This window comes from Molothrus ater, chromosome 2 (assembly GCF_012460135.2).
Source record: "Molothrus ater isolate BHLD 08-10-18 breed brown headed cowbird chromosome 2, BPBGC_Mater_1.1, whole genome shotgun sequence".
Taxonomy (NCBI): Eukaryota; Metazoa; Chordata; class Aves; order Passeriformes; family Icteridae; genus Molothrus; species Molothrus ater.
In genome coordinates, this window is record NC_050479.2 from 83,715,472 (window position 1) to 83,735,176 (window position 19,705).

The 19,705-nt window shown below is 42.1% G+C and overlaps 1 protein-coding gene across 4 annotated transcripts; it reads right to left on the bottom strand.

The window, feature by feature from the left end:
- Nucleotides 1-4,732: 4,732 nt before the first annotated feature.
- On the bottom strand, nucleotides 4,733-14,348 carry HIKESHI (heat shock protein nuclear import factor hikeshi). 4 transcript variants are annotated; one of them, XM_036380095.1, is made up of 6 exons: nucleotides 14,244-14,348; nucleotides 13,769-13,877; nucleotides 13,276-13,513; nucleotides 9,471-9,622; nucleotides 6,862-6,980; nucleotides 4,733-5,095 (listed from the first exon to the last, which is right to left on the bottom strand). In XM_036380095.1, exons 3-6 carry the CDS (start codon nucleotides 13,424-13,426, stop codon nucleotides 5,041-5,043), a joined length of 477 nt encoding a protein of 158 aa, XP_036235988.1. In that variant the 5' UTR covers nucleotides 13,427-13,513; nucleotides 13,769-13,877; nucleotides 14,244-14,348; the 3' UTR covers nucleotides 4,733-5,040. The 4 variants fall into 4 exon arrangements, with proteins under 4 accessions (XP_036235988.1, XP_036236006.1, XP_036235978.1 ...); XM_036380113.2 differs by lacking the exon at nucleotides 14,244-14,348 and adding an exon at nucleotides 13,968-14,208; XM_036380085.2 differs by lacking the exon at nucleotides 13,769-13,877 and having other exon boundaries at nucleotides 14,244-14,339.
- Nucleotides 14,349-19,705: the final 5,357 nt, after the last annotated feature.

Consider the following 19,705-nt stretch of genomic DNA (forward strand, 5'->3'; position numbering starts at 1 on the left):
TTGGGTTGGAGGCTGGTGCCACTTAGCCTTTGCAAATGCTTTACAGTAGCATGGCATTAGACCATCTTCTGTGTTTTCCCATGGCAGGGGCTGAGAGTGAATTGGGATACAAAAGCAGTAAGGATTTCTCAGCCATGGGTGTTTTGGGACATAAGTGGTACATTCTGACAAATGAGCTGCTCTGTTGGAGAGGAAGGAAAGGAAGGGTGGTGCTTGACTGGAAAGAGGCTGAACAAAGTTAGGGTCAGCTTTAACTTTTGTATTAACTTAGGAATGTGCTGAAGACTGTCCTCTTAAAATGCAGACAAATGTTCCAGGAGCTTTGCCCTGAGAAACCTGGATGGAGCTGAAATTGGATAATGAAGGGAAGTACTTGTGTAAGTAAAGCTGTAACGTGCCAAGGGGAGAAAAAATTCTTTACAACAGTCAGCCCCATCTGCATGTAGAATTAATAATATTTTGAAAATACACAACAGGGGAGAAAAGTCTCTGTCAACAAGCAGACTGATAAAGCTCAAATGGATATAAAACTTAGGTGTTTATTTCATTAGAGTGTTTTCTTCCTACAGTTGCCTACTTCTAGACTAAAAAAAGGAGAAAGATTAAAATTATTGTGTGTCTTCTGGAAGATACAGAGCTATTAGAGTTATAATCATTGCAAAAGAATTTAAAGAAGACTTTAATATTTTCCAAAACTTTTTAACCTTTTAATGTATACTTTTGTGAAACTTACCTTAAGAGCACCAGTGCCTAAATTTTTCAGCAATAGAAGTGTGGTTTAACCCTAGTATTGGAGAAACCTACCAAAAGTAGCCTGAAAGAACATGTAGTTTACTCCAGTGTCTTCAGGCCACCTTGAGGTCTGTTCTTTGGCAAATTCTGTAATTGACTCCTTCTGTTCCCATCTCAAGACAGGTGAGGGAGAGGTAAAGTCAGGCTGATGAGTAACTGCAGTACAGTCAAAACAGTCAGAAAGAGTCTAACTGCAGTACAGTCAAAACAGTCAGAAAACTCTTTCTGAGGCTGCAAGTGTTGTTATAGGTGTCTTTTCTTCATGAATTTTGCATGAAGAGCATACTAAAATTTGAAGGTTGCTGATTCCCTCAGTTATTGCGCACTGAGTATTTCCCTGAAGAGATAAAAAAAAAGCTGAAGAGTAGAGGTATCTGGCAGCCCATCTCATTCTACCAACTTTTAGACACTTAGAAATTGCATAAATGGTAGGCTTGGACTACAGTTCTAACTTTTAGGCAGAGACTTTCCCCACAGACAGCAAGAACGTTTGCACCACAGCTGGAAGCAGAAATAGAAAACAGATTCCTGATTGTTAAATCAGTGGTTCACTTAAAAGGTCTCTCTTCTCAGAGTATGGTCCTATTTCCTGGGGTGATGCTCCATCTGGTGGTGAATGAATAAAGAACGTTACCACAATGCAGTTTTAAATCAGGTTCTTCTTGACGCTTTTAATGTTAAGCCAAAAAAATTTCATGTTAATATGGATCAAATTTGCCCTTCCTAGTATAGGTAGGAGTGCTTGTTATCTCTGGTGCATTTCATGCTTATGTTTCACCACTGATTGAATTGGGGAGCTCTAGCTAAAGTCAGAGTTGGGGAGTTCCATGACTAAAAGTCAAAGAATTAACTTCCTCTGCAGGTGCTACAGACACAGTTAGGTTCACCTGAGAATGCTTTGCTGTCACCATGAGCTGTGTCAGAAAAATATTTACAATGAACAAATGAAGCAACTTTTAGAAAACAAATAAACAAATCCTGTGCATAATTAGAATTTTGACTCCTTGCTATGAATTTTGCACCTGTTTCTGTATAAGCCAGCAGCAATATATGCTCTTTATTGCTTCCTGTATTTTTAAATTCTTCTCTGGGCATGGTGGTGAGGGCAGATGTAGAAACAGGTAGGGCCTTTGTGACAAGAATCCCCACTCTAACAATTCCTGTTGCCTTGGAAAGGAGAACAATTGGGAAAATGTCCCAAAATGGAGGGAAATATATCTACCCCGTCACGGTTATGAGTGTGGCATGGAAGGGTAGGTTTAGCCTCAAAGCCTAACGATCAGTAGACAGTATTTTTTTTTCACACTTTTTCTTTAAAACCTGAACTCCCTAATATCTAGAAAGTGGGAATAGGAAAATTACTCTAAATGTAGGAGGATCATTACAAAATAATTTGTATTACATTGAGGTTGTTACTATTACCTCTGGCTATACCTGGGGAAAGGAATTTTAGTATTTTGTGTGTGGAGAAAAAAAAGTAAATGTGTATATATGGCTATATATATATATATATATATGTATATAAAAATATGTTAAAGGCAAAATAGCTGAATGTATGTATCTTTGTTTCTCCTCAGATCTTTTTCCTATAATCCTGTTCTTCCATTTTAAAACCACAATGTTGAGATAAGCATTGTTGGGAGACAGGTTAGAAAACCCTGGGGTTTCCTAAATTAAATTTCCTTAGACAAACTGAATGCCTATTTCCTCAAGCATCCTAACTAGTGATCATATGATAGGATCTCACAGAGCTAGTGAAACTCACCCACCCTAATCCTACGCTTCAAAGCTGAGAAAGAAAAAGCACTTATGCTTGAGAAGCACAGTCTGGCCATCCACACGACCTGTATGAATGAATCAGTTCTTACTTTCATAGCAGCTGTGAAAGGCAAAATACTGATACTGAAGGGGGATAGACTGTTCCCTCTGTGAGTTTCTATTCTATAAGCTCAATCACAGCAGGAAAGAAAAGTAATTTACACTGATGCTCTCAAGCATGTGCTACATTCAGTGAGCTCAGAGACACCTGCTGAACCCACAGTGGCTATAGCACTGGGAGAAGTTCTTAACCTATACTATTGAATTATTCAAACCCCATATAAATACATACTTTCATTTACAGCCCTAATGACTGGAACAGGGGTAAGAGCAGCCACAGGACTCATGCTGGACTTAGTGACCCCACCCACATGGTCTAGTCTGGCCTGTCTGGCTTCCTGAAGCCCAAACAACAATCCCACCAGCATCTGGAATAACCAGAATGCAGCTTTGGTCAGAACAGAAGTAGCTTGTTATGACTAGTAGAGAGAAGAGTGAGCAGCAGAGTGACAGCCTGTGCCCGAACAGGGCCCTTGGGTTTAAATACCATTCATTCTGTGACGTGCTCTTCACCAAACCATGACAGTGAGGGCCATAGAGAATTGCAACAAGGAGTAGTGACATGAGGATTATTTCATAGAGGGCAGCTCTGGCCAGTCAGGTGAAGTTGTAGCTAGTACCTCTTTTTCTTACAAATAAATCACTCCTTTGGTAATTAAATTGTGCTGATGGAGTGAGTTTGCTACATCATGTAGACACATATTCCCTAACTCCTGATGCCTTGCAATGGCTTGTGAAGTGTTAATTACTTATTTCCACACCAGCCAGATCCTTCCTTAAAAGTGTGAGAAGCTGAGCAATGACCACTCCCAACTTCCATTTGGTTCCTCTTGTCTTGTCTGATGCACTTTTATCACCAGCTATGTGAGGCATCTGCCACCTGTGTGACAAAACTACCACATCCTACAGCAGAATTTGACAGGGGACACAGAATAATCTCAATGACCCATTCTCATGAGGAAGTTCAGCCTGGGCCTCTGCTAAGTTCCCTTGTTGCTGCTTCTCTACAGACATTTGGCCTACAAATGTGTCTTTAAGAAAATTAAGGCTTGAGTCAAGCAGGCAGCCCAAATTTTTCAGGTCTTGCATCTGTGCCATGGCTTCTAGGAAATAACCCTGAGCTTTGTCCGTAAATTACCTGGGGGAGAATTAGTTTTACTTTTCAAAAGCTTATAACAGCTTTCCTGGGTTTCATCAGTCTGTTTTCCTCCTCTTCTGGGTTGAGCTCATTCCTTTTATTCCTTGAGTCCCTCTGCTTTTATGTGAGGGAAGAGTCCATTTTAAGCTGAGGCAGAAATGACACAGGATGTCACTGGGCACGTTCGAAGGACTGAGTTTCTGTTCTCAGGACAAGTGTACCTAAGGCTGACTTGACTTGATAAAGGATTCCTTAAAGGCTTCATTCCCCAGTCAATGAAACCAGTAAAAACTTTTATTTTCATGCCAGTGGTTTGGGAACAAATCTTATTCCTTGGTTATAGAAAGTAACTTACAAAAGCAAGATATATTGCTCAAAATAGTATTTCTGATCAAGCTAATTTAGTGAACAGAAGGGCCAGCTGGACCTTACCTATGAGATACCTGGGTACGTGTGGCACCAGCAGAAACTGCACTGGTCATGAGAACCACTCAGACCATGCCAAAATCCTATGGCTTTATGAACAAATGTGACAGCCTTCCTTATCAGACACCCCACGTCTGTTTCTAAGAGAAACAAGATTTTACTCTCTTATTACTGGGAATAATTCTAGCACAGCCAAAGTTCCCAAAGATTCCTCTTCATTACATTTTCATACAGGAAAAGTTAAAGATAGGTACTCCAAGATTAAGCTCAATAGTGTCTTACTGCCTAAGAGGGAAATACTGCTGTACAATTTATATGAGCTGGGACAAGAATATTGGTTGTCCACAAAATGGAAGAACTTACAGTGCAAGTACCAGCAGGAAAACCATCAGCATATTCACAGTTGCTTGGTTACCCTTCAAATGAGGTAAAGAAGGAAAAATCTGCATTCAGTTTGTATACAACACCCCAAAGCACCACACAAGTATGACACAGTGCTGCCATTTTTCAACTTGTAATTTTTTCCACTTTAAATGCAATTTCAAAGAAGTATTTCTACATGGAACACTGATTTCTTGATGCAGCCAAGCACTTCAATTAAATAAACCAACATGCAGACTAGTCATTTTCATCGATTTTAATTTTAAATACTGTTCAAGAGTAATATAAAAGTTACTAGTTTGTCTATTTAGACTAATCGTTGTTTGGGTTTTTGCTTTCCTCCCCCACGAAAATCTTCAGTAGAGTTACTTGATGCATCTTTCAGGTAACACTTTAGAAAGAACCCCAAATGACAGAATTTAAGCTTATGTTTTCCAGAAGAGAGGGTTCTGTGTCAGACGTCTCTGGAAGTTTTCATACCTAGAAAAATTAAAAAAACCAACAAAAAATAACAGCTCCTGCATATAAAATCGTGTTTTTAAAAAAGGGTACAAATAATTTAGTCTATGCAGAGAACATGATAAACAACATCTACTTCACACCAGGAAATCACAAGTCCATTTGCATATCTAGTATATTTGCAGTTAGAGTTGTGTATTTCACCAAGATGAATTTCATTAAAGCAGTATCCCAGAGGAGAGTCATCCAAGCTTAGTAAAATTGTAAGTTAATTTAGATTTGACAAGAGGAAAATTTTCTTCACTGACGGGGTTGTCAAGCACTGGAAGTGGTGGAGCCACCGTCCTTGGTGGTGTTTAAAAGACACGTGGACATGTTTTATCAGCCCTGGGTTTGTGGTGCACTTGGCAGCAGGAGGTGAATGGTTGGACTCCATCTTAAAGGTCTGTTCCAACTTAAACAAGTCCATGAATTATAAGTGACTGTTTTATGCATAGCATTTTTGGGCTAGGAAATCATGAATGAATGTATGAATCTGAGGCTGGATGGTAATGTTTTAGTAAAATCAAATAGGGAAATGTAATTCTCTAACATATAAGGCAAACATGTATGCACACATGCTGTCCTAATTTCAATTTTCATACTCACAAAACCAAGCAAACCATAAACAAACAGCATCAGAATTCACTGTTGACACACAGTGAAGAAACAGACAAAATATACATTTTCTGTGCCTTTCTACAAGAAAAAAAAAAATAGAGAAGCGTATAGGCTTTGAGCCACAAAAGTTAAAACCCCCCTTTTAATCCTCACAAACCCAAAATCTAAGGAATCAAAAGATACTGCCAATGAAATAAAGGAAACCACAAAATGTTCTCCTATACCTCATAGTTCATAGCCCAGCTTAAGTGAGAAAAGACTGAAGGGTTTTAAACCAATTCAGCCTCACCCAGGCACTCACCAGTCACATCAGAGACCCTACTCACATACAGTTCATGGAGTTTGTAGTTACCTTCTAAACACAAGGCATCTGCATCAAATTACACTCCCAAACAATACACAGGGCTCTCATCAACTGCTTGCATATTCATGAGATCTTACCAATGATAAAACTGTATTCAGATAGTCTCAAACAGTGATTAAAAAGGGCTTAGGTTAATACTGCAGAGGCTAAATAAATAAGGCCAAACTGATAGGAAAGACATTTTCAGATAACCTAAAGTATTGCCTGCCATTCACAATTTATCTCCAGACTACACAGGCTATCCCCAGACAGTTATTAAACTAGTCCCTGGAAAACAACTCCCAGAAGGACTTGTGTATTTACACTCAAGGATCTTGGTGACAGAACCAGGTCAACTAGTAACATGATTTCATCACCTCTCACATATTCTTAAGTAAGGCAACTATGCTGGAACTATGTCTAGGAAGAGACCAAATAAAACAAATAAGCATAAATTGACAACTATCAGTGTGCTCTGTCTTCCCACAGCTCCAGAGCATTTGCATTATCAGCAACACAGTACAAATGCACATATGTTAAAAGCAACCCTTTTAGAACCAAAAAAGTTTCATTGGTTGCATAGCACTTTTCTAACAAAAAAAAAAGCTGACAAATAAATATAAAAACAGTGGGCAGGACCTCTCTATACTAGCAATAAACAACAACAATTTTAAACACTTCTGCATCATCTCACTGAATAGCATGACAATAGTTCAGTGCTTAGAAATGATGGTCTAATGCCTAGAAAAAAACCCCATTTGTTACTAGAGATCACTGCCATTACCATTTCAGAACTACATTTGCAGGAATGAAAGCTTCAGAAGGATTTGGGGTCATCTGTGCCTGAGTGACAGCAAACGAGGAAGCAAAGTTATAGAAGTTATCCAACATCTTCTGAGTGAACTGAAAAAAAAAGAAGAGATATTTTAAGGAAGTTCTTTCTTCAATTTGAATTTTTGTGCAAAAGTTTAAGATATACAGCTCCTACATGAAGTAATTTTGTCATTACTTCATCATTGTCATCTAAAACACAGTCGGAAAGTGGATGTAGTAGGTCCACAGACAATGATCAAACATCCTAAGCTTCAGTCTTGCCCTCAGATCCATCTGGCATCCAGAAATCATTTGAAGAATCTTCACTTGCCCTCTCCCTGCTCAGTTTCATCCAACTGGACAAACAGCTTTGGGAAGAACATTTTCTGTTTGTGTGACAAAGTGATGCAGTGACAAGAGCTGTCCCTCTCCTCCAAACCGAATAATCAGAAGAACTCCAGACTGGGCCAAAGCTGCCATTCCAGCTCCCAGAAAAACACTTGTTAAACTATTGGAAAAGGCTGCAAGCTATTTACAGCACATCAGACTCCAGTGACAGGGCAATTTCCTTTAGCATTCCCCACAGAAGGGCTGCTGTCCTGGCATCTTTTACCACAAGATCTTGTGGGGAAAGCACCTAAAGGATGCACAGGGCACTCCTAAACTGTAGGACTAGGAAAGAAAAGAGTGAAAGAGAGGCCAAGGAATAGTAAGCCCCGTGTGCAGAGGATAAGGGTGTAGGACATTCCCAGCAAGCCTACAAATATACAAGTATACAGTACCTCCTTATTTCCTCTATTAAAAAAAAAAGGAAAAAAAAGTTATGCTTTGCTTTGATCATATAGAAAATTTCAGACAGAAATGATACAAGAAAACAAAACAGAGCCTGAGTTAATAAATGCAGTCTTGTGCTCCCTTCTGACAAAAAGAGCAGAAGAAATCATATCCCAGAACCCTACCCTCACTCACATGCAGAACTCAATGGTTTTGTCCTACTTCTTTTTTATATATGTTTATACACATAAAAAAGACATATTCAATCATATAAATCTTACTAAAAATGTAATAGGAGATCAACTGCATAACTTTGGGTAGCAACAGATGATTTTGCCATTAAAAAAACACTTTTATTGCTATAATGTAGCAGTTCCAAAGAGCTGATGTCAAATATTAAATGAAAGCTATTAATTATTCACAAATATGTTCCCAGTCATATATGCCCTTCCTCTGCAATCTACTCCTGCAAAGGTTTCCTTCCACTTTGACCTCACACATTTTCTTTGTAGGAGTAAGCAGTACTTCACCCTTTGAGTCAACTGCATTCCTTGAAGGCAATTACAATTTCAGTTAAGATGCTCAGAGTTGGATGCTGCTCTTTTTCAACAGAAAAATTCACTTAACTGAGAATAACATTTGTAAAAATGTTATGCAGTCATGAGGTGGTTCTTTTTCTTTAAATACTACTGCCAGAAAAATCCATGAGCCACCTTGCAAATGACCTGATGTGGCACATTATTCCTCCTAACTTTAATTACTGCTGTAATAAATATTTGTGGAATCAGAAATATTATTTAGGTGTCATTAGGCCCTAACAACTCCAGAAAAGCCCAATTAACTGTACTATACAAAGACAGCTGTTGGTCAACTCCTAATCATGGTAACTTTCTGCAAGAAACATTACCTATTTGGACCTACAATGTGTATAAACTGCCAAAGAACATCAGCTACAGTATCAGGATTACTGTGCAATTACTACACAATTACCAGTCTCAGCAAGCACCTGGAAGGAAAGTGAGAAGGTAAAAAAGGCCTGAAGAAAAGCCTCAGCAACTGCTGAAATGCTGAAAGAAAATGCCAGAGCCATCAGTGTTAGGGAAATCAAGACCCACTATGCAGGTCTAGCTTGCCTGGGACTGCTCTCAGACTGCCAACTAACTGCCAGAGCTGGTTGAGGATTTCCAGAGGTTCAAACTAATGGACAGGCTGGCCATTAAAAAATGGCACATTGTAGCCCAAGGCCTGATCCACAGAGAAGGCAGTGGGGAAAAACAAAAAAAAACCCCATTCTGTGGGAAAGGGCATAATTCTGTAGTTCTGCAGAGCAACATCAGAAGGATTTCTCCAGGGAAAGTGGTACACCTGAATATCTCTCTGCATCCATACCCACATTTGCCTTAACTTGTGAATAATTTTTGACCATTCCTGCAAGTCTAAGTACTGAAGTTTCAGCACCTACAAATCACCAAAGATCCACTCTCTCTTACATGTATTTAGTCATAGCTGCTCCTATAAGAAGTATATAAATAACTTTAGAGTAGAGTGAAACTGACACAAGTGAATCTCTTGGCCTCATGTCACTGAGGATGAAAATTCCAGTCTTCTACAGAAGACAGTTTTTCAGTGTAAGAAAAAGCAATTTCATAGTATCAAGGCACCCAACCAAATGATTTGACAATTATTATGTTGCTTACAATCCTACTGCCACCACCAGCAGCATCCCCTACCCACTCCCCAATTAGTGTTTCAGAGGCTCAATTCTTGAGACTTCCACAGAAAGAGAAAACGGAAAGTCCAGGCTACCTCTGTGAATGAATCTACTGATGACACAGCAGCACTTGCAACAGGAGTCTGCTGGGCCAGGTTCTCCAGCAGTTCCACTGAGATTCCAATCTGAGCCACTGTTGGTGTCTGTGGGAGGTTCATGGCACCAAAGGGGTGTTGACTTCCCTTCCCTGAAAGCACCACGAACAGCGCACGTTAGGTCTGACACACACGTAAAGGCTGTGCAACTTCAACCACTGTGTTTCTCCCATAGAAGGCATTCCCCAGCACCCACCAGAGGGATCTCCCTGTCCCAGGAAATGCAGAAAAATCACAGTCCAAGCACAGGCAAAAGTACACACAAGTACAACAGATAGAACAGTGTGACTGGTACATTTAAAAAGCACAACAGATCATTAGGAAATTTTTAAAAACCAGAAAAAACATGACTTTACAGCTCCCTCTGAAGTAAACGGAAAGAGGGAATATGATCAGTGAGTGAAAGACAGTAGAACCTTTTTCTACAGGAGCCAAGTTTTTAATTCACATTTGGGCAATTGCAGATAAACAAGAAATAGGCATCACTGCTGCAGTTTGATTCACTCATTAAAGCCACATTCTACTGAACCTGCTCTGCAAAAGTAGCGAGTACTGGTTTATGATCCCTCTGACTCAGGGAAGGCTGGGCAGCCCCAGGTACTGCTAAAACCCACCAAAAGCAGCAAAGGTCAAAGAAATAGTCATGGAACAGAGAGGTCTCTGACTTAGCAAGTGCCACAAAGAAAACAAGGAACCATCCCCAAACTGCATGCCACAAACACAGGCACCATCCCAGCCCTCTGCCCTCACTTCTGACCTTTCTCAACCCATACTTTCAGTCCCAGCTTCTGCCAAAGTCTCTGCAAACAAGGACAGACACGCAGCATCACTTAAATCATGTACTCTTCTGTCAGCATCTCTAAAGGAAAATGCAGGAAAAGGCCTGTGGGACCAGAGTGCTATCAGTAAGCAAACACTAATACTGCAGCTGTGTTTGTGGGAACACAATAGTCAAGTACACTCTTAACACAGAGGCAATGTTTCAGCAGCACTCTCTGGCCTCTTAGTAGCAGGAGAAAGCGAAGCTAAATCAAGAGCTGTCCTGCAGACCAGTCAGCACTATCTTGAGCTGCCAGAAAGGCTAATGGAGATTAAAAGCACCATCTCACTTAGTCAAACACTTAGCCAGCAAAAACGGTCTGACAAGTTGAACTGAGATCAGGACTGAAGACCTCAGGAACTTGACTATTCCTCTGCAGAGACACAAGGCACAAAGAAGCAAACAGCCAACCGCTACAGAAAGTGCACTCACAAACTCAGCACCCTTTTCAATTGAAGTGCTGCTCCTTAGTCAAGATCCTACAGCTGCAATACAGTGCTACCTTATGAGTAAAGCACTCCTATTAAAATGTTACTTTGACACAAGCTAAGTAAGAAAAGAGTTCATCTCCTGAAATGCTACTTAGAACCTCTTCTGAGAAACGCCATTTTATTGCTGTTTCACCTCACATTTGCTGTTGTTGGATGCTTGCTTGATACAAGCTATCAGAAACCAAGTATCAAGTTCATTATTAAAATGCCAACAGCAACAGAACTGGTACAAGTGTTGCATCTTGTAACATCTTCACCTGAGAAACTGATTTTTCAATAAAAATGTAATATCTTCAAGCAACAGGCTCTGTTACAATGTATGATTACTTTAGACAGTCATGATACAAACAATAAAACACATCCATTCCATTCACTTTACATGGACTCCCACAGAACCACGGCCTTGGAAAGATGTCTGCCTAAAAGTGTGAAATAAAAGCATCCATTGCCATCCTTACACCAGGAGAAATACACTCCACATTTTCCATGCTTGGCTCTTGCAATTAGCATTCCAAACCTTAGAAAGGCAGAGAATGTTAATCAGTACTGAAATACAAGCTCAGTTTTTTGTATTCAGACCCTACACTCTCCAACACATTACATCACTGCAGAGAAACTGCTATCAGAAAAGTATTTTTCCACCCATTTCTTTTCCTTCACTGAACCTTTAATTCAATGATTGAGCCCTTTACCTTTCAGCCCAGCCACAACAAAACCCTTACCCATGTGTAGGCTTCAAATGCCGACATGATATTAGAGCATAAACAGCATGGCAGCAGAAAAGTCTGTATGGAAAAGCCTCTGCTGTAACTCTTACCCCACTTGGGAACCTACTCCCAGTAAGGGTGCAAAATACAAGCCCAAAGTTTGTTTTCTATTTCTACCACACCTTCATAACATAAAAGCCTTTCAATTCCAAGGCAGGGAGCATTTCTAAGCCCCTTCTTTACATGTAAACAAATGAAACTCTGCTACAACTACTGCTTCCCAGGGAACTGACAGGGACACATCCTTGGTCCTTTCAACCTGGTATTAAACCCAAATGCAGAGTTCAAGCAGCAGTAATGTCTCTCAATGATTCCAGCTCTCTGTTATGTAGTCTTCTACACCTTAAAATTGTTTATGACCATGGAAACGTAGATTGTGTAGCTTAGACTGAGTGCACAGTCAGAGCTAAGCTGCAGACAATGCGAATGGCAGAGCTCTCTGCTGCTCCAATCAAGCACAGCAGTGCCTCAAGGCACTGCAAATGTGTTCAGCTATGTCACTGAGTTCTTCCTTGAGAGCAGCCCTTACCAGGAAATTACAGCTAATCATGCAAAAAGCATCTGAAAATGCATTTTCCTCCAAAACTGTCCGAGACCACACACCAGTGAGTCTTTCAAGCACAAGAAATATACACCAAAAGCACTGGTGATATGCTTTACTGTTGCACTAAGCACACAGCTTTGGGATACACAAAACCACATCCCCCCAAACCCTTCTGGAAGGTGCTCCCTCTTCTGAAGAAAGCCCAAATTTCTGAGGAATGTGTATGATCAGAATTCATTTTGCTTTGCAGCTTGAAAGCCCTTATCTCAACCATACTGCCACATCCAGGACTGACCTAAAACAAAGAATGCCATGTTATGAATGAATGCATTTTAGCAGAGCAACCTCATCGCTTAATTAAACAGAAATTTGAGTTAAAGAGGTAGACTACATCCAAACCTACAAAAGCTGTGTACTACTTAACCACTGTAACACTTTAAGCTGCTTGACTGATGTAGCTGTCCCTTTCATACAACACAGGTGTGCCATTGGAATGTCTCATCATTTTTATAATGCACACAGCACAGCCCTCGTACTTAGGAAAACACACGCACACACAGACACACACACACTCTACTCAGTGTGCCAAAAGTACTAAAACATTTGGAAAGCTGCTTTCCAATGGGGACACCCTCTATTGGCCAGTTCTACAGAGCAACTGTCCCTGGCTGGGTAGTGCCAGCTGTCAGAAATCACTGCCAGGCTCCACTCCCTGCAAAATCTGTCTGTGCTACAAAGAATACAACCACTTAGCAGAGGAAGCTGAAAGAAGATGCTGCTGGCATGTCTAGACAAACAGCTAAAAACATGGCAGGGAAGTTACAAGGTCATTTTTCCTCTATGCAGAGGACAAAAACATATCAAGTCTGCTTAGAAGAATTTCCAGATCAACACCACACACAAGAGAAGATGAGACAGCAACTTCACAAGGAACAGTAACACACAGACAGACTTCCATGAAGATGACAGGCTGCTTTTAGTACATCTGCTCAACACTATCTGAAAACACAGAGTGTGCTACCTTTTTAAGTAGCTTTTTGTTCAAAGCAACCTTCACACATTTATCCCTTATGTATTCAGGAACGCATCTGTTGCAGCGACTGCTATGTTCTACCAGTCTTACCGGATTTGAGACCAGAAATTTTGAAGATGGCACTTGGCTTCTCATTAGTGACAAACCCCAGCAGCTGCCACACTGCCATCCCACTCTGGTCTGGGTAACAAAAATAGACAGATCCTCCCATTCCATCTGGAAAAGGTATAGTTCCCAGCATGAAGACCACTACATGGTTGATGTTTTCATAGTCAGGTAAATCAAATACAAATTTGTCTTCAGCCACTTGTTGGGGCGCAGCTTGCACCTAAAGAGAACAAAACCTTTATTAGTATTAACATGTTTCTCATCTTCATCTGTCTGCGAATTTCCTTTTACAGAAATACACCTAAAGTGGTACATAACAAAAAGTGAGGAACGTACTAGCCTAAAGAGCAAATAGCCAGATAAAAGTCAAACACAGCAGAAGAACAACTGCAAAAAATATTACCAGAAAGACACGACAGTCTTGTTCTACCTGCACTGAACACATATCCCACCCGGGACTACAGGATCAGAATACCTTCGCTCCCCATGTGCGTAGGAGGAAAGTAGGGTGCAGAAGAGGTTGCCAAGTCACTAAGAAGTGGCTGTTGACCACCTGGCTGGCACAACCCCAGGATCATGGAAACCTGTTCACATAGGAAATACAATAGACCTTGAGAAAGGCAGCAGAAGGATGGCTGAATGAATGCCAGAGCAAAAGATACCCTCCTCTTTACCCGAGATGCCACATCCTTGCAGCCAAGGCACAATCTAGCCTTAAAAAGCTTCTTTTAAGCTCCCAGCTTGTCTCTGAGGAGACAACACTGCCAGGGGGATGGCAAGCGCCTCCCGGCAAGGACGCTCGACAAGGCAGCAGCCTGTGGGGACGCGGGGCAGGAGCCAGCCGAGCGCCAGGCAGGCGGAGCCCCTGCCTGGGGGCCCAGGGCCCTGCGGCAGCTCCACCCCGCCCCCGAGCGGGTTGAGGGCCCCGCCCGGGCCCGGGCAGCGCTCACCAGCCTGCCCGCCACCAGGCAGCCGAACATGGCGGCGGCCGGCGAACCCCCTCAGACGCCTCGCTACTCCCGAGCCTCCATGAGCGCCGTCCCCGGAAAGTCAACACGCCCCCGCTCACCCCGGCACCGCCGAGTCACTTCCGCGGCGCCGCCAACACGGACTACAACTCCCGAGGTGCAACGCGCGGCCGCGCCCAGGCGGTGTGCGTGATTCGGGGTGAAGCATGACGGGAGATGTAGTTCTTCGCGTCAGGGCGCTGACGTGCGCGATGGGCGGCGAGCGGTGATGCCGCCCGGCGCTGGCCCGGGCCAGCCCTGCACCTGCCTCAGGGGCTGTGGGCAGGAGTGCTCTCAGCCAAAGTGCCGCAGAGTCTTTTGGCCTTGTGTTTTAGCCAGGCTGAGTTGTCATAGATCCATGATAATGGCGTGTAGGCATGGGATGAAATCAGGCAACAGAGGAAGAAAATGAACAGGGAGATGAGGAGACGCAGTTCATCTGGTAAATCTCCGTAAATTATGACAAAAGTTCCCCTCAGCTCAAGACACAAAGATTGGTTTTCAATCTCTGCTTACAGGGCTGTTCCCTTGCAAGTTAGTGCAATGTAAGCTGCACCCCTGTTCTTTGGGCTGAGGGGAGCTCCTGTGCTTCATTGCTTGTGGTCTCCTGGGTGTCAGAGCACAGGAAACAAATGGAAACAAATCATTCCTTGCTTTGACTGAGAACAGTGTTCTGCACTTTCTGTAGAAGCCATTCCTTTAAATCTTGTTCTCATGTGTCATTTGGTGTTTACACGGGTACTTTGATTCATGCTTCAATCTTAATCATACCTGTGTTTATATTTCTGTCACAAATCTTTATGAACCCTCTCCCATGCCATTGTGCTGCTATGGACTGTGAAACCTGAGATTCACCCATCTCTGTAGGCAATGTCACGGTCTTTGTTTCCTGCAGCCAGGATCACATTTGGTGGACAGCTTCTCCTGTCCTCTGCCCTCCCAGACCCTGGGCACTGCAGCTGTGGCTTATGGCAGAGGTCTGTCACTGGGGAAGCTCCCAGGGTGTTACTTTTGTTGCCCACTTTGTGGTAGTAAAGTTTTAGCAAAGGATTGTGCTGCCTTTCCAAATGCTAAAAACTTCAACAAAATGAAGACCCCAGTGCCGGCTACCAGATGGAGTAACCAACCTGTCCCTTGCAGTGTGAAAATGTGAGGCAATTACAGGAGCAAGACCTATTAAAAATGCTGATGCTAGTCCATGGTTATTTGTACAGGCAGGGTGCAATATGTGTTTCTGCCTGGCTCACCTCTCACATGTAGTAAGAAGCCTAGGTGTAAGAAGTATTGAGGCAATAGAGCAGAACTGCTTAGTCCCAGGCCTCATTTTGGTTTTGAACCTTTGCAAGGGAGTTCTCCGCTTGGCAGGTGCTTTTCCAGCTGGCCGCAATGAACTAGAAAGAAAGAAAGTGTTTTAAAGCTTGAGATATTGCAAATTAGTGGAGGGTGGCCAAGCTCTGCAGTGCAGCCACTGAGACACAACCAGAAATCTGCTAATTAGGCAAGAGCTCACCTCAGATTGCCAGTTTGCTGCAAACCTCTGAGATTACACTGTGTCAAAAGGCCCAGGGCAGCCTGATCTCAGCAGGGCTCTCATGCACTCTTGCTTAGGCGTGATTTTTTTTTTCCAGTTTAAACCTAATTATTTACTATTTATCTAAACTTGTGGAGCTTTCTGTGCAATGATAGCAGCAGAGCCATTGCTGCTCCCCCTGCCAAAAGCTAATCTCAGCCTGTTTATGAAGTTGCTCTAGAACTTACTTGTGACACAAATGTTCACTTGCACCCCTACTAAGATCCATGCCTTAATGCCATTTAGGTAAAAGAAGGTCATACAGAGTAGGCACATTCCCTCTGTGCAGGAAGGGAAGGTATTTCCTATTTAATAGTGACAGATAGTGGCACTAGATACAGAAAACTGTTATTTGTAGAGAACTTCTGAGGAGATGTTTCTGTTCCTGGGTGAGGCAAAGACAGGAGAAAGAGGAAGAAACCTCAGGCAAGTTGAGGCCAGATTGACACAAAACTTCACCAATATAGTGGTGGGTGGTGGGCCAGAATATGTGCTGGGACCCCAGCTGAACACACAGACCAGAAGCATCTACACATGTCTGAACATGAGGGCAGCAAGGTGTGGATACTGGATCAGCAAGAACTGTGGAAAGTAATTTTTTTCCTGAATAAAGAGTAATTTTCTTGTACTTCTTTTTGTGGAGGGATAGAATGTAAGAAAATAAAGATAGTGCAGAAGGTAATCTCACACCTGATGATTTGCAGCTGTACTAATCACCAAAGATTAGGAACAGGCCTGCCCTTAATAGGCCACAGCTGTGTCCAATAAGAAGAAGAGTGCTACAAAAGAGTGGGTTAGCTGGGTGAGGAGAGTTGGAGCTTGTTGGCTGTGCTGTGAGGAAGAAGGAGTCTGCTGCAAGAAGCTGCCCATGAGAAATCATTGAGAAGGTGTGGAGCTTTGCAACAAGGTGACAACATCTTTTCACATTAGTTACAGTTGCAAAAGCAACAACAGATTGTAAAATATTCCTGTGGCAGGTTGGGGCGGGGGGGGGGGTTTGTTGTTCTCCTTTCCTCTTTCTCTGGACACCCTCTCTTTGTTTGCCAGTGTATTTTTCTGTTGTTTGTCTACTCTCCAGGTCATTAAGGATTTCATGAATTTATGTCATGTGCATGTTTTCTAGCCTGAGGAGTTGTATCCTATGTAATCATTTATTGTTCAGAAGTTGTTCCATATTTTTTGATTGTCCTTGTCACTTCTTGGCCTATTTCCCCCAGATTCCCCACAGGAGAGCAGTCAGCCCTGCAGGCAGTTCTAGCTGTCAGCAGTCAGGAAGGCACTGGGCAGATCTGCCCACAGGTGTACGTCTCTCCCGTTTCAGGAAGGTGGTGAAGCTCTCATTTTTGGCCATGTGACATCAGGTAGTATGGAAGAATGAACTCTTGACCTGTTCCCGTGACCAATCAAGCCTGGGATGTTTCAAGAATTGTTTTCTCTGTGTAGCTGAGGAATCTTAGAGCTTGTGAAATCCTTAATGGGCTTGAGAGCACAGATGAGGCTGCTGTTGGGTACCAGGGTATTTGGGATAGTGGGAATGTGTGATAAGAAGGATAGGGTTATGTAATGGTGAAGAAGGAGCTGCCTCATGGGACAGAGGAGGAACAAGGCTAAATGGAGCATGCAGGAATGTCATGTCAAGTGGTTCAGGGTCAGTGACTCTAAGGTCCCTTCAGAAAGATTTTAATTGTCTTTGTTCTGGGCAATGGCCTGTATTTGTTGTGTAGCTGCTTTCCTCGGTGCTGTTGACCCATAAGTGTTAATCTTCTCCCTTTTAAAGTCAGTGAGCATTTTGTTTATAGAAATAGTGATTGGGGAAAAGTTACCAGATAAATCTACAGAGGCTGAATGTTTACTTGGAGACTGGAAAAAAGAGCCAAAGTGCACAACCTAACTGCAGCCTAGTGATGCTTTTAAGCCTGTCCAAATAACTACATAAAGCAATCAAAATCTGGGGACAGTGAACATAGGTGCAATTAGTGGCACTGTTTCATATTAAAAGATTTTAATTTGCATTATAATTTTACTATTATGGCCTTTGCTTACCTTCTTCTCAACTTTTCCAAACTTTAACCATTAGGAGTGAACTTTTTTTCAGTAAGTGCTTCCATTAGTTAATATTTTTATATGTGTAAAAGTTTCAGCCAGAATGTTGTTTCCAGGACATGCGTCAAAAATGCCTTGTTTTACTCAAAGTAAAAAATTGAAATTTGGATGACATGTTCTTTCAGATGCCCTAATTCCCTCATGTTGTAAAAGGAGAGACTGGCGATTTGCTGGCAGGTAGTCTTGAGTCAGAAAAGGTGTAGGGGGATAGACTATAAGAAAATAAATATAGTGTAGAAAGTAATCTCACCCCTAAGGAGTTGCAGCTGGGCCAATTATCAAAGATTAGGAACAGGCCAGAGCTGTAACCAATGAGAAGAAGAGTGCTATAAAAGGGTGGGGTGGCTGGTTGAGAGGGGAGCTGGAGTCAGTGGCTGCTTTGTGAGGAAGAAAGAGTCAGTGCTCTGAGGAGATGCCCATGAGAAACACCAAGAAGGTATGAAACGTTTGTGATGAGGAGACAACAGTATGGAACCCCTGCAGTAAGATGACAACAATAAGGTGCTGTGAAAATAAGCTCACCTGTATCTAGATATGAACTATTTGGAGAATTCCAGTTTGTACGTGCTCAGGAGAAACTTATGTAGCACCACAGGTTCCATCCATGCTGAATAAGTCTAACTGGGGCTACAGAATTTTGTCTGTAGCTGCCTCTGGGTTGAGAACCAAGGCAAGAAAAGAGTATTGAGCACTTCTTACCCAACCTAACAACCTGAGGGAAGTACCTAAATTAAAATCGGTTTCATTCTGTTTTTTTCTAGACAGTGGCTCCTTTAAGGCAGAAACTGTCCTCTAGAAGAGCATCTTTGTTGCCAGTAATTAGAGAAGACAACTTGGCAGTTCAGCCTCGGTTACATGGGAATTTAAGTGGAGGAATCCAGTCTCTTCTCCGGCTCACAGTTTAGGTATGGTAGGAGGTACAGGGGAGCAAAGGAGGAACAGTGAAGATGGGGGAAGGCATAATGGCAATAGGTTGCAGCAGAGGTCAAGAAGGAGGAAGAATGTAGTTTACTCCTCAGTAATGCTGATTTTTTTGAGATTTGGGAAATAGTTTTAAAACCCCCTGGACAACTGAAAGAGGTGATGACTGGTTTGGTCACAAAAAAGTGCCTGGCATATTGACCTTGCATGACCTATTCTTTGGCAGTGGTGGAGAGGAAATTTGTGTCTCTACTGTGAATTTTATTTCACTTACCGGTGACCTTGAGGCCTCTGTTAGTGTTACCTGACAGCAGCTGACTATGGTTCTGTGAGAGCTTTAGCTATGATAAAATATTTATAGAGTATGGAAGATCATGTAATCTGCTCCTCAGATGACCTTTTGGGACTTGAGTTCCGTGGATGTCTTACTAGTCTTGCTGCATTTAAGGTATCTGTCTTTGCTGCATTTAAGGTATCCGAATCTTCATGGAGAGAATTATTTTGTACATGCTGAGATTGAATTTACATTTTTAAGTGAATGACACTTTGTCACCAGCAGATGGTGATAAAATACCAGGGTTTGGCATTTTAAAAAACCATTCTTCGTGTTGAAGACTAGTTGAGGCTAGCTCTGGCTGTATCTCTGCTGAAAAACTGCTGCTCTGTTCAGTTTAAACCCTAAGGAGGATGAAACAGTTCATAAATATCTTAATGCTATGTCATTAACTGGCAGGCAGTGAACTATACTTTCAGGATCAGAACTAGTAATGGAACAGGTAAACCAAATAATCCCAAGGACCATCATTCTCCC

Bases quoted from the DNA above. Each gene is read 5' to 3' on its own strand.
- HIKESHI (XM_036380085.2), bottom strand. From the start codon at position 14,273: ATGTTCGGCTGCCTGGTGGCGGGCAGGCTG. The intron at 13,514-14,243 runs GTGAGCGCTGCC...TGTTCTCTTTAG, and splicing joins GCCTGGTGGCGGGCAGGCTG to GTGCAAGCTGCGCCCCAACA. The intron at 9,623-13,275 runs GTAAGACTGGTA...TGGTGCTTTCAG, and splicing joins AATTTCTGGTCTCAAATCCG to GGAAGGGAAGTCAACACCCC.